This window comes from Denticeps clupeoides, chromosome 17, assembly GCF_900700375.1.
Source record: "Denticeps clupeoides chromosome 17, fDenClu1.1, whole genome shotgun sequence".
In the NCBI taxonomy this organism is placed as follows: Eukaryota; Metazoa; Chordata; class Actinopteri; order Clupeiformes; family Denticipitidae; genus Denticeps; species Denticeps clupeoides.
This window is the reverse complement of record NC_041723.1, coordinates 14,187,115-14,202,044: the sequence shown is the minus strand read 5'-3', so window position 1 is coordinate 14,202,044 and position 14,930 is coordinate 14,187,115. Positions and strand designations below refer to the sequence as shown.

Below are 14,930 nucleotides of genomic sequence, written 5' to 3'. Positions count from 1 at the left end.
ACACCCCAGTTCTCTTTAAAATATAAATTGTTTCAATATAACTGTGGAATGTAACCATCAACTATCATAAAAATTAAAATAAATAAAAATATAAAGCAAGCCTCATGAATAATTTTTCTATGTATCGTGTGAGGCTCTATTGGGTCATTACTTTTATTGTCCCTTTTTTAGTCATAGCAGATTTAAAAGAATTCCGCAGACTTGATTTGTTCAAGGTAAGAACAAATAAAAACATGGATGAGAATGATCTTTTGTACTTTATCCTTTAATTGAGACATGTACAATTTCACTGTTTCAAAACGTTACTAAACAAAACCTATGTATTATCCTTCACTGGAAACACACACAAAGTCTAGACATTAAACAAACAAAATATATTTCAATTGAGGAGACAGTGCTAAATGGAACATGTCTGTTACTGTAACTGATATGAAACCTACTACCCAAAATGTATTCTCAGTACCAGCAGGTTACGTTTTGTATCACGCATAATTTCACACTCTTTGTGCAGTGATTTTCTATAGAAAACAGAAAGTGGTGCACCCAAAACTGGGTGGCAGTCCACAAAAAAATATTGATATATATTTTTGGGGGGCAGAACAGCACAGGCCCAACGGACAGAACTTTTTTTGATAAAAGTTGCCCTTTCATTGATAAATTTCTCCAAGTGGTTTTTGAACTTCTGATACATTGCTTTCATTCATATTTCTTAAAGCTAAATGACATTACAATGGTGATCTGTGTTGTTATCTCTAATCAGGAAGCGTTTCAGTGAATGAAGCCCTAGTTTAAAAGACCTCTTGGTCAATATTAAGAGGCATGTCAGTCAATGTTTTGAGTAAAAATATTGTCTAAAACGTTTAAACTTTCCATTATAATCTATACTTAAGGCAGATAAGAGTTCAGTTGATCCTTCTAAATAAGAAAACGAGTCACCTCTGTGCAATAATAAAACAACCAGATTTCAACATATTTATACTCATTTAAAAAAGTAAGATTCATTATTTAACGCTACATTTAATAAAAGTCCATCAAAGTACAAAAATGGTACAAATTGCACATATATGCATTTGTTTGGCAAGATTAAGAGCATTTAATAGTTTTATATATTTCACTCTACTGAATTGGCCCACATTATAAAACATTAATGTTTAAAATATTAAGTTCTAACTGGTCTGAATATAAAAAAACAGTAATTGTTCACTCCTTCATAACTGGTACACACTGTAAAGGCTCAGGGCTTCATTTCCCAGAAGAATTGTACCATTAAAGAAGGAAAAATTGATCCACTTCCACTATGTTCTAGAAGCTCAGGGTTACGATGATTTGGGGTGCTACGCCTTGGTCCAGTGTCGCAAGTTGGACTTTTCCTTAAGAAATATTCTAAAACTAAACAAAGCCACCAAGAAGTAAAATAACTTAAAGTGGTTTTTGTAAGTGACTTTTTTCAAGTGGGGGCCAAAGAATTCAAAACAGAAAAGAATGAACGTACAAAGTGGGTACACGATGAAGGGTAAAATAAAACTAAGTAACATATTGTTCCAATACACAAGGAAGTAATTCACAGCAAAAATCAGGAAGGAATAAATGAACGTCCAACTTTAGTAACCCTTCCTAGGACTTAATTGACTAGAATTCTGCTCAACAGATACAATCAGAATAAAGGCTTAATGTGACCGTAACTTCAGAAACAATATAATAATAAAGACATGACACGTGAAACAATAAATAAATAAGGAGACACGCACGAGAGGAAAGGGGAGGCAACACAGTGAAGACTGAAGATAAAAGTAGAGGATTTGATGTTTGTTTGTTGGCTCTGTGGTGCTGATTTGACCCCAGATCTGGGGTGGGGGAGTTCTCTGTCCCGGGACTTTGGGCCACGAAGCGAGTGCGGCTCGCCCTCTGCTCAGCCGTTGTACTGCTGCTGGTAGCGGCGGTTGAGTTCGCGCAGCTCTTTCTCGCGCGCCCGCCGCGCCTTGCTCGACTTGGTGGAGCGGCTGGAGCGGGTGGACTGGGCCGACTTTGTGCTTTGGCAGCGTGACGATGCCCTCTTCAGGAGGTTCTGGGAAATGGAGCGCTGCAGGTTCTTCATGGAGGAGGAGGCAGCCATGCTCACAATCCAGGGGTGCTTTAGCGCCTGGCCTGCCGTCAAGCGCTCACTCGGGTCCACCGTGAGAATGCGATCTATAAAATCCTTTGCCAGGTTGGACACGTTCGGCCAAGGCTGAGAGAGAAAGGAAGATCCATCAACAGGTTGACAATGACAAGCCTTCATCAGCAAAGACTGAATGGTCCCAAAAATGTATTTATAACTGTTTTATAAAGACAATTTGATTTGTGTGAAGGTGCGAGTTTTTGTGTTTTTTTCTGAACATATGACACTAACATGCGCTAAACACCAGAGGGCAACAGAGAACACAACAGAATACACAACAGGCAACGTTCAGCCTTCGTAAGTTCTAATTTAGTGATGCTAATTACCCTGAAACAAAGGCGTTACGGAGTTGCTACGAAGCTGTCGAGCGGTACTGTACTGAAAGTGATATGTTGTTTGAGTGGTTGGGTAGGCTTTTATATTTGTATTTTTTGGGTCAGATGTCCGTTTGTGTTTTGACTGGCCACTTCAGAGCAGGGGCTGCTTGTCCAACACAAACATGGCAAAATGATTTTGCACATTATGGACATGTTTTTCATCAGCACTTCATACAAAAAAAAAATCCCAACCCCATAACTGTCTTACATCCACCTTGCTTTTGGGAAACAAGCTGTTAATATTTGACTCTGCCAGAAACTCCTTGTTACTGACCATGCATGTCTTGGCATAGTTAGTAAGAAGCCACTTGCCCCAGGCTCCTCGAAGGAGAGCACATCTGCAACCTAAACTGCCCCACAGATGGAGGCTGTTGTCTGGGGAGTGGAGCTCCAGCCACATTCGAAAGGCTCGGGGCTTTTCGGCTTCAGACGAGCCCTGACGCGGCAGAGCTGCCAGGAACCTCAGACTTACATCACGCAGCCTTGCAGGGGGGGTTCATGTGGGACGATCAGCGATGATGGAGGAGCACTGGGCCAAATCCAGACAAAACACATTCTCACACTCACATAGACACATGCACTTTTTTTTTTTTTTTTTTTCAGCGCTGCAACATAATTCAGAGAAGTTGAAAATATGGAAGATCTCCGTGAGCCCAGACTGTGGGACAGGATCAGGTTGAGCAGCCAGCAGATGCGCGGCAGACGGACAATAAGGCACAATCTCTGTCAGAGTGGCCCAGCGGTTCTGGTCTTGTGATAATAGGTTTCTGGGAAAAATTTCAGTCTTGGGATGCGGTTTTTGTAGACTGGGCTACACGCTCATGTTCATGGAAGTGGAAGTCTAGTTCTCAGAACATACTTGAATCTGCGTATATAATAAATGCATTTTAACCTCTATAATTAAAATAGTGCTGTTGTGTTTCCTAATATGACATAACAGAAAAAAACGAAAACGAAGCCTGGTCGCTATCTGTACGTAACTGTACCTGAGTAATTACCCATAACGTGGTCTTTAATGTTTTTTTTTTAATAAACAGTTTAAAGTAAGAGGAGACCCATGATGTCACATAGGCTGAAGTGTCACATAGGCTGCTTCATGATTCTGGATGATTTGAACCAGTCGTTGGTGACCTTAGTTCCAGTAGCCGCTGCTTTTTTGTATTTTTTATATAACCGAGCCCAAACACAATGTCTCTTCTATTGTTCCGAGTTCGCCTCCATATAACTTCTTCAAGACAGAGGTTTCCGTCGCAGAACACCGCACACGTAACGTAGGAGTGATCGCGTTCTCAGGCCCCGACAGTAAACTTGCTGCACCTTCAACACACCACCGCACCACATAAAGCCCCCCGGGGAGTCGGCTCGTGTGTATTTTACCCGGAGCTCTGCCCCACCCCCTTTCCCCTCCCCGGGTTCTGTTTTATTTACTGCGGTTCCCGCTCGGCATAAACTGGAGACAAGCGCGCTGACTTGGCGGCTTTTCAGCAACACGCGACCAAAAGGTGACACAGCAAACCGCAGATTTTCAGTCTCCTCGTGAGAAACTTTTCCACGGGCCGACAAAATGTGCCTGACATGCATAATCACTGTAAAACATACACTGCAGTATATATTAAGCATGTAACTCTTACATGTCTGATATATATATATATATATATGTGTGTGTGTGTGTGTGTGTGTGTGTGTGTGTGTGTGTGTGTGTAAGTATTAGAAGATGAATTACGTTCAATTTTTGTGTTGTATATAGGAGGACTCACAGTAAACCAATGGCCAGCACATATGGAAGGTTTTTAAGGGGGCGCTTTACAACTAAGCTCCGCATCTCAAGAAAAAAAAAAAAAAACTCAGCTGTTACACATTGTGAAACAACAAAAAGTAAAAAAAAAAAAAAAAAAATGAATTCTACACCCAGCCCTCCCAACCATTACTCCCTCTCCACGGCAAACCAGGTGCCGAAGGATATTAGCTGGTAGAGGTCCGAGTCAAACCGCTAAAGTAACCCCTCCGCGCCACAACTGGACGCCGTTCAGATAAACAACGCGCCGTTGTCGGTCAATGGGGGCTTCGCGGCATGGGCAACGGCCCCCGGCGGCCGGAGCTCACACAAAAGGGCCTGGCGTTTAACTGCGGAGCCGTCACTTCCACATACTCACCTGTGTAAATACAGTTTATGTTACTTTGTAGCACTTGCCAAGTTGCGGGTACTTGGGGCAATAAACAAATAAGTGCGGCTACATAAATGCATTTGCAACCCGGTGCAAAATAAAAGAAACCCCAAACTCCTTTTGAATGGTGTTACGCGCTTTTCACGATTACCGCCGGAAAAGTGGTGTCGTCTAACATTTGTGGTCTATTGCAAAAATGAAATTGTGCGAAATACAATATTTCGCATTTGATATATATGGTAAATGTATGTCATATATGGTTAAAAGGGTTTAATCGTCCTAGTTTCAGCGGTTGTGACAATGCCAGGCTATCATGCGCGTACAGTAGCGATGGAATGTTGAAATGATGGGGGGGGACGGGGACGGGACTGTTTTGTTACACATTACAGATGTTTTAAATACTCCGGCGCACAAAACCGGACCTCCTCTTCAGCTACAGCATGCATGCAGAATGCTTTTTGCAGCCCCCCCCAGTCTCCAATGCACAGACGATTCTGAGCTGAACGTGCACAAACGTTTCAGAAGATAAGATATGAATTTTGTAGTTTTGCCCGGCGCTACGCCAGTTACTGAATGCGTGAGTTGCGAGATCTTCGAGCGGTTACCTCTCCAGAAAAGCTGTATTTGCCCTTGAGGATTTGGCGGTAGAGGCGCATTCGGTTGTCGTCTTCGAAGGGCATGGTGCCGCTCAGCAGAATGTAAGAGATGACCCCGAGAGCCCACATGTCCACAGCATTCGTGTAGGGCTTCCGCACCAGTATCTCGGGGGCGATGTACTCCGGCGTGCCGCACGTGGTCTTCATGAGACACTCGTCCCCCTTTTTGCGGGTGCTGGCCAGCCCGAAGTCCGTGATCATGATCTTCGAGTCGGCCCCGGGGTGGTAGTACAGGAGGTTCTCGGGCTTGAGGTCACGGTGCGTGATGCCCAGTGTGTGCAGGTACTTGACCCCGTCCAGGACCATCTGAAGGACGCGCGTGGCGTCGCGCTCGGTGAAGGAGCCGCGGGCGATGATGCGGTCAAACAGCTCGCCGCCCGTGGCCAGCTCCATCACCATGTACACCCGCTCCGCCGTCTCAAACACCTCCATCAGCTGGATGATGTTGGCATGGCGCACGCGCCGCAGGACGTTGAGCTCCGACTCGCACACCTCGCGGCCCTCGCGGTAGCGCGTCTCGATCATCTTGATGGCGTAGGGCTGCCGGGTCCCTTTGTGCTCCACCCGCACTACCCGGCTAAAACTGCCTCGGCCAATCAGGGCTTTGATCTCGTACTTGGCCGTCACGCGAGGGTCAAACTTGGCGCGGTACTTGGCCACCTTGTTCCGGCGTGGGTCGGCGGAGTCTGGCGGGACGGCAGACACGGGCTGGGCGGCCGTGCCGACGGCCTGGGCCTGTGGGGAGGGGGAGGCTGTCTTCTCCCCGCCGCCATCACCCCGTATAAAGTTCTTGTAGACGTCGGTCTGATGAGGCTCTACCTTCTTGACCAGGTCAAGCTGGACATCTGCAGGCGGCTCTGGGAGGACTTTGCTTGTCCTACAGCCCATCACGTCACAATCCGGCCCCACCGGCACCAGCAAGACATCGTCCTCACCCGGGCAACATCCACTTGCTGCCTGGCACCTGCCCGTACTAGCCGTCAGCGCCGATGTAACGTGCCTCACAACAGAAACGCAGCGCGGTCCACTGGCGCCTGATGTTCCTGAAAAATAAACGCGTTTGATTTCACAGGTCGATGAGCAGCCTACAGCAAGACCATAAAAACGAAGAGATGTTCTGATCATATTCGATTCATGTGTTCAGGAACCAAGGCTATAATATTCTTCAGATGACTTTAGTGATTTAATGAATTCATTCTTTAAAAAGACTGTGATTAACCATGAATAATGTATGTCTGCTGTCATATTCACCAGTAAAGATAACAAACCGAGATAAGTAGCCTAGTGGGTAACACACTCGCCTATGAACCAGAAGACCCAGGTTCAAATCCCGCTTACTACCATTGTGTCCCTGAGCAAGACACTTAACCCTGAGTGTCTCCAGATGGGGGACTGTCCCTGTAACTACTGATTGTAAGTTGCTCCGGATAAGGGCGTCTGATAAATGCCATAAATGTAAATGTAGGATGAAAACAGATGCTGTAATATAACCACATATATAACAACAACCAATTGAGAGTTAAAAATGTTTTAAATGTATGTGCTGATGGGTAAAATATGACATGTTCTTAATATTCAACAAAACTACTGATCACATTTCAATTAAAATTCTAACTATCATCATATATATATGATGAATATATATAATAATAATAATGATAAACCAGCCTCTAAACACATATGAGAAATGCAGCCTCTTTCCTGGGTGAGATATAGAAATAACAAGGTAATAAATGCATGTCCGCGGTTCGTTTTGGTATTAAAGTTCTTGACACGGTGAAGGGTGGACGGGACGGCGAGGACCGTCCATCGTGGGCCGAGTTGGCCGGATAAACGTCCCCGGTGAAAGTTGCCGCTAACTCGGGTAGCGGCCCCGGCTAGTCGGCCGGCCTGGTGTCGTGTAATCGCCAATTCAACAGGACCGAAGCCCGCTCGCCTCGTCCTCTTATCGCGTTATAGCGGGTTTATTACCATGAAAAAAAAAATCACATTTCACAAACTCACCTTTTGATTTTATTTTTTTTTTAACGGGAGCCGAAAGAAGCGTCCGGGGGAAGCGGTCCACGACTCGTCGCCCTCCTCGCCCCGCTCTCCGCGGCTCTCTCCATTTCCCCGGTTTATTTCTGCTCTTTATTCACACTTTTACTCTCCGTCCGTCGGTCCTGCGGGGGAAGCTCGGCGCCTCAGCGGCCATAGTCCGGATTCGGGGCGACCCTCGGCTCGGCTACGCTGTTTTCGAGGGGGGGGACCCACCTTTTTCCCTTCATGTGTGTGTGTGTGTGTGTGTGTGTGTTTTGTCGGGAGGGAGAGAGGAAGACCTCGGCTTTCGACCCCAGAAACAAGAAAAAAAAAATTCCCTGCGAGGACGTCGTCGTGAGCTCACATCCTGGAGACGGAGAGGGGAAAGGCGGGGAGCAACATGGGGTTCTTCCGTCGGAGAACTTCGCACTTTTAACACTTCTTATCGCAGCCGCGGCGAACTTTAGCACTGGTCGTTTTAAAAAAAAAACCCGAAACGGGAGAGGAGACCGGGGAAACGCGGTCAGCTTCGTCCGACAAAACACACAGAAAAACGGACGAGACGAACTCAAGTAAAAAGTTAAAATGCGAATAAAATGTTTCCCCCGCTGGATGGCGCCAAGCTCGTCAGCGGTGGAGAATTTTCACTTTTTTATGATCCGGTATCATTAACTAGTAAAGAATAGAGCACACCAACGCATTACATACAGTACAGTACAATACAGTACAATACAGTACAATACATTACAGGCCAAAAGTCTGAACACACCTTCTCGTTCAATGTGTTTTCTTGATTTTCACGACCATTTACGTTGGTAGATTCTCACTGAAGGCATCAAAACTATGAATGAACACATGTGGAGTTATGTACTTAACAAAAAGTGGAGACCTGACCTCCACAGTCACCGGACCTGAACCCAATCCAGATGGTTTGGGGTGAGCTGGACCCCAACAAGTGCTAAACACCTCTGGGAACTCCTTCAAGACTGTTGGAAAAGCATTTCAGGTGACGACCTCTTGAAGCTCATCGAGAGAATGCCAAAAGTGTGCAAAGCAGTAATCAGAGCAAAGAAACTAGAATATAAAACATGTTTTCAGTTAGTTCACCTTTTTTTGTTAAGTACATAACTCCTCATGTGTTCATTCATAGTTTTGATGCCTTCAGTGAGAATCTACCAACGTAAATGGTCATGAAAATAAATGAATGAGAAGGTGTGTTCAAATTTTTGGCCTGTACTGTATATTTGCTTTATTTACTTCTGTTTTTGTATTTTAGAAATTGATAGGTCAAAACTTTGTTTCAGTTCGTTTGAATATTAAGTTAATCGCGTAACAGTCCAGATATTTTGAGGAACAGCTAATATAGGACAGATTAAGGACGTTAATCACTTAATGAAAAAACTTACCTTGGATAAAGACGTTATGGGTCTTTCTAATTTCCCACAGTACATAAACTTACAGTACATCTGGAAAGGATTAATCTATTTTTCCACATTTTGTTACGTTACATCCTTATGAAATGAAAGCATATGTACATACGTATTCACAGCCTTTGCTATGAAGCTCAAAAGTTGAGCTCATGTTTCCCATCATCCTTGAGATGTTTCTGCAGCTTAATTGGAGTCCACTTGCGGGAAAAAAACAGTTAATTGGACCTGATTTGTAAAGACACACATCTGTCTATATAAGGTCCCATGGTTAACAGTTCATGTCAGAGCACAAACCAAGCATGAACTTAATGGAATTGTCTGTAGACCTCAGAGACAGGATTTTCTGGAGACACAAATCCGTGGAAGGTTACAGAAAAAATTATTGTCTACAGTGGCCTCCACCATCCATAAGTGGAAAAAGTTCAAAACTCTTCCTAGAGCAGGCCGACCACCTAAACTGAGCGATCATGGGAGAAAGGCCTTAGTCAGGGAGGTGACCAAGGACCCAATGGTCACTCTGCCAGAGCTCCAGAGGTCCTCTGTGGACATTAGACAGAACCTTCTATAAGGACAAGCATCTCTGCATTAATCCACCAATCAGGCGTGTGTGTAGAGTTTGAATGGCAGGCACCACGTTTGGAGAAAACCAGGCACCGCTCATCACCAGGCCAATACCATCAAAACAGTGAAGCATGATGGGGGGAAAAAATAGTTTGGTGCATTTAAAAGATGTCAGATGGGTGAATTTTTTTTTTAAAGCAACCAGCTGCGAAGCATTTTTAAGTTCTCTCAACTTCATGCCAATGCCAAAACTGAGACCAGTTGCCTTTATTTTTCCCAATTTTTTTCCAGTGTAAAGAGGAAGGTTTTTTTTAAGTGAAGTGATTGTCACATGTGATACACAGCAGCACAGCACACGGTGCACACAGTGAAATTTGTCCTCTGCTTTTAACCCATCACCCTTGGTGACAGTGGGCAGCCATGACAGGCGCCCGGGGAGCAGTGTGTGGGGACGGTGCTTTGCTCAGTGGCACCTCAGTGGCACTTTGGCGGATCGGGATTCGAACCGGCAACCTTCTGATTATGGGGCCGCTTCCTTAACCGCTAGGCCACCACTGCTTTATCAGCAACAATTAGTTGCACTGATGAAAAAAGCATCATTATGTCAATGATTATTTATTATTCTTTTTGATTTTTTTTTTTCTAAATGGCCCAAAACTCTGAGAGTCCTCCTACGCGTTGCACAGGCAAGTTATTTAGACCGCGTTTCAACTATCCACCCCACCCTGGTGGACCCTCCTGTATAATATTTGTCTTGGAAGGTCACATGATCCATTCATGTCTTCCAGCAAGGTTGGAGGATTCAATATGGCAGGACTCCACCCTGAAAGCGATGAAGGACAGCCTGAGCAGAATCTGCGACGCTGTGCTGTGGCGGTGAAGTCAGCCGGTAGCTCAGCACCGATTGATTGCCAGTATATCTCAAGCTGATTGGGCCTTGGAAGGGGCCGATAATCAAAGTTGCAAAGCTGCCTTATTGATCCAGATCAGTCAGCCGCATGTGCTGCATGCCTGCAGATGGCAGTGGCGGCCAGGGGGAGACGGGCCCGTCGCGCCGCGGAAAGTTCATATATCGACGGCACGCCGTTTTTTCATCACCAGGACGCAGCCGATGCTTCGTTTACTCGCGGTAGGGAAATTGACCCGGACGCTGTGTAATCTATGCGTGTCTTCCCTTATAACAATCTGCAAAAGCAAATAAACAATATCCTCATGATGGATGATGTGGAGACTCTCTCGGCCCTTAATTCCCTCAAGCGCTCCATCGTCTCCTTGTCTCTCTCTCTCTCTCTCTCTCTCTCTATCGCTCCATCTCCACCCCTCCCCCTCTCCCCAAAAAGGTCAATACCATCAGTTAAATCCAAATTTGCTGACTGCTGTGCATTATTTATCAGCATGGAGATAGAGACGGCTCTATTAAAAGCAGCGCTGGTTCCTCCTCTCTCTCTCTCAATTATATTCATGATAATCAGTCTTATCCTGTGAATCTGTCCAGGACTGTACCGAGGACCAGGCTGCTGTCAAGGCAGGTCTTCGGGGCTCCAGAAGCTCCATTATTTTCGGACAATTCGGTTTTTAACTTAAATTAATACTTCAGTAATAAAGGTTTTAAAAGTGAAGGCTGCATATTTATCCTCGGCTTTTCTTTTTTAAAACTCCTGGAACGCGATACCACAAGAGATTTGGAAAAAGACGACCGCAGTGGAAACAAGAAACATACGTTTGTACTTGATACATTTTTCATGCTATGTTCAGTATGCAGATCATCCACTGATTCCTCACCTACAGTCCACAACATACACGATTAAAATATTAACCAACATACATGCAACTTTGATTGTTTCTACGATGGCTGTGTCCTTTGGATTAGTGTTAAAAGGTGGGATTTAACTGTCAGTGCCAAAATATCTTGGCATTTGGAATGACTTATTATTCTCACTGTCTTCAGAAGATAAAATCAGAAGCAGCCACCATCGTGCTTGACAGGAGGCTTCTTGGGTCATGAGCAAATTTATATTTCATTTGAATTTCAGCACATTTGACATTGAAAAGGGCAAGCATTTTAGCACTAAGACGTTCAATAATGAAATGCACTTGGGTGCTAAAAATAAGTTCTGCTCCTTTTGTCTTTTCTTTTGCTTTTTGCCTTCAAATGTCTTCAAATCTCTTCAAATGTTCATCTGTACTGATTTTCACTGTTGCACAATCACCCTGGTAAGTGTTCTGCAATGAGAGTATTTTATAAAGTGGAGACCTCCACAGTCACCGGACCTGAACCCAGTCGAGATGGTTTGGGGTGAGCTGGACCGCAGAGTGAAGGCAAAGGGGCCAACAAGTTCTAAACACCTCTGGGAACTCCTTCAAGACTGTTGGAAAAGCATTTCAGGTGACGACCTCTTGAAGCTCATCGAGAGAATGCCAAGAGTGTGTAAAGCAGTAATCAGAGCAAAGAAACTAGAATATAAAACATGTTTTCAGTTATTTCACCTGTACTGTATGTAAAGCCCATGAATCTGTTATATATACTGATCCTATGAATTAATAATTAATTACTTATTCATTAATGTTTTTTTATGCAGTGGAACATGGAATAGATGTCTGGACAAATATTGTATGAAGGGTAACATCTACCCTACTGTTTAGGTAGGTTTAGGGGTTTTCCATGAAAACATGAAAACGATTAGAATAGAAAGAAAAATGCAAAAAGAATAATAAATAACAACAGATTAAAATAATGATGTAGACAAAACCACATCTGTTGATGCTCTAGCTACTGCAGTGGTATGAATTTGGCCAGTTTAATCACTGAAAATGTTCTTACCTACACTAAAACAATGGTTTTCTGCATCTAGTAATGAATGAAACTATTACAGTGATAAACACAGCATTCCACTGGAACATAAGACTAGTGAAAGTGATTAGCTGTCACATGTGACACACGGCATGTGGTCTCTGGATTTAACCCATCCCCTGAGTGAGCAGTGGGCAGCCATGGAAGGTGCCCGGGGGGCAGTGTGTGCGGACGGTGCTTTGCTCAGTGGGACCTCAGAGCCATATTGGCACCAGCTAGGCCACCAATGCCAACTGTGGCTGATAAAGTTCCTCTTTACATTCCAACATTAAAAGACATTTCCTGCTACCAGACTCATTTACAATATCAATAATGTCACGACTGGAAATTTGACCCATTTGATGTCTTTTTAATGCACCAAACAATTGTTTTCTGTCAAACATTTCTAAATGACCCTAAACCTTTGAATTGCAGTGTACATTTATAACTATTGTTCTGACCCTGGGGATACAGAGACAGAGCAGTGCATTATCTCTTGTCATATCTCCTAAAAATCCAGACACATCTTGATGCAATCTTATTTTTGCTCCCTGATCGTATTTCTTGTCTCACATTGCACTGGTAACTCAACAGGACAGGAGAAAGCCGAGTGCACCGGTGTTTTGCAGAAAGTTTCGGCATACCTCCTGAAAACACACTAAATGATTCATATGAAACAAACAAAAAAAGAGCCTCTGGGTTTTAAGCCTGAACAACTTTGGTAGAAGTATTCGGTAGAAGCCAATACTGTTCAGTCTAAACCATAACATTTATGTTACGTTGTGCCACTATATTTCAGAATTAATGTAATAACACTGCCCAGTAGGTAAATATGAAACGTGTAATGAACCAGGGCCCAATAAATCATCGTTTTGACATGCATTTATCTGTAAATGCAAAGTATATCTCTTGAACACATTATTTGCCATTTGTATGCATATTCATATCCCTTTTAATGCTTCATCCTTGAAAGGATATGTATTTGAGATGACTGTATTTGGCTTTTATTAACCGATATATTCATGTTCATAATGCAAGAATTTCTAAAATAGCATCTTATGAGAATGTAGGCCTCAATTTTTTGAAATAGTAACTCGTTAGATTTATAAAAAGGTCTAATTACACCATATGTTGTTTTTTTCTAGATGGTTTCAGCAAAGACCTCTACTCGAACCGATGAATCTATGTGTCCTTATTAAATAATTAATCAGGACCACCAATGTACTTTTCCTCCAGAGAAAATTTTGTTACATAACCATGTACTGTTAATGACGGAAACCGAGGAACCAAGCATAATGGTAGTGGCTTCATTTATGCAAGCTCTCCACTGTGGAACCTTGAGGAACCTTCCATTTTGCACGTGTGCGTGCAGTCTCTTACATCTCGGTATCTGCGCCACCTCTATCGCGGTATGATGGATTATTCATCGTGCCTTCTTTGAGCTCAGATACACTGCAGGGCCACCACCACTAGCCCTGATTTCCACAGGGACCCTTTCAGGTACCGATCCCATCTCAGTGGGGAATTGGAATATAGCAGGATGGAAAAATTAATTTTAAAACACGCAAAGCACACACACGCACCACCCTCCCACCCCAAATTACCGACCTACATGAAATGCAGTGCCCCCCTTGCGAGCTGCAAATATTTTATGGATTCCATAAGAGCAACACATAAATCTCAGCGACTTCACCCTTGTGTTCTGAGCTGCTATATACGGTCAATATGCAGCTCTACGAAGGACTGAGAACATCTTCTGAGAAGCCATGCATTCTGCTCCTGAATGCTCTTTTTTTCAAGGACCCTACGGTTGCTCTGTTAAACATCATGTCTTCTGCTCACATACAGAACCGTGTGCGTCGTCATGAAAGCGAATCAGAAGAGATTAATAAGCGTCTTGCCGTCACCTTGTCCACCAGCGGCTTCTTCTGAGACACAGGGAGAGACAGGGAGACGTGCGGGCGGGGAAAAGCCTTTCCAGCTCCTGTCTGGAGTCGTATAGGTGTTGCTTTAAGAACGGCCCTGTGGGAGCACAGGGGGCCACGAGGTTGGCCAGTATCGACCCAAGATGAAGTGGCGTCCTACATATAGACTGGAACCTGAGAAAATGTCACAAACGGAACTTTCCGGGACTGAAACCGAATCCCGGATGCATTCTGTGAGAACTCCCCTTCATTTAAGTACACCGATGTTGGAAATTTGTACAAACAATAATACTGTTTTCATATTTACATCAAATCTGTATTTTAGCAAAGCGAACATGATATGTCATGTGTGAGGTTTATCACTCCCCCACACACACACACACACACACACACACATGCACCAAATTGCTCCCTTCCCATTACTTTATTTATTCAGTAGATCAATACACTACCATGGGTGACCTGACACTTGTGACAACCCAGCATCCCACTCCGGTTTACTGCCTCAATTAACCTTGCTGTGCTGGTGGAGAAATGAATGGATGATGGGAACCAGTTCCTCGGTTTATTGTGCCCGGCTGAGGAAGACAAAGTTCCTCTCCCATTCATTGGTTTCCCCAGCGCTTATTTACCCCCGCCGCCGTGTCCTTGTGCGTTTGGCGTCTGACGTTATCCGGGTTATTAGCAGAAGACAACTGCTCCCATTTATTAAATTCCTATTACATTCCTTCTTCCTCTCACATCTCTGTTGATTGACCTCCGTGGCGAAGCGGAGGATGAAAAATCTGCATTTGCTGCGCAGCGTTTAG

At 44.1% G+C, this 14,930-nt stretch overlaps 1 protein-coding gene across 1 annotated transcript; it reads right to left on the bottom strand.

Moving 5' to 3' along the window:
- Positions 1-244: 244 nt before the first annotated feature.
- pskh1 (protein serine kinase H1) lies at positions 245-7,811 on the bottom strand. Its single transcript, XM_028958262.1, has 3 exons — positions 7,361-7,811; positions 5,306-6,399; positions 245-2,227 (listed from the first exon to the last, which is right to left on the bottom strand). Exons 2-3 carry the CDS (start codon positions 6,242-6,244, stop codon positions 1,910-1,912), a joined length of 1,257 nt encoding a protein of 418 aa, XP_028814095.1. The 5' UTR covers positions 6,245-6,399; positions 7,361-7,811; the 3' UTR covers positions 245-1,909.
- Positions 7,812-14,930: the final 7,119 nt, after the last annotated feature.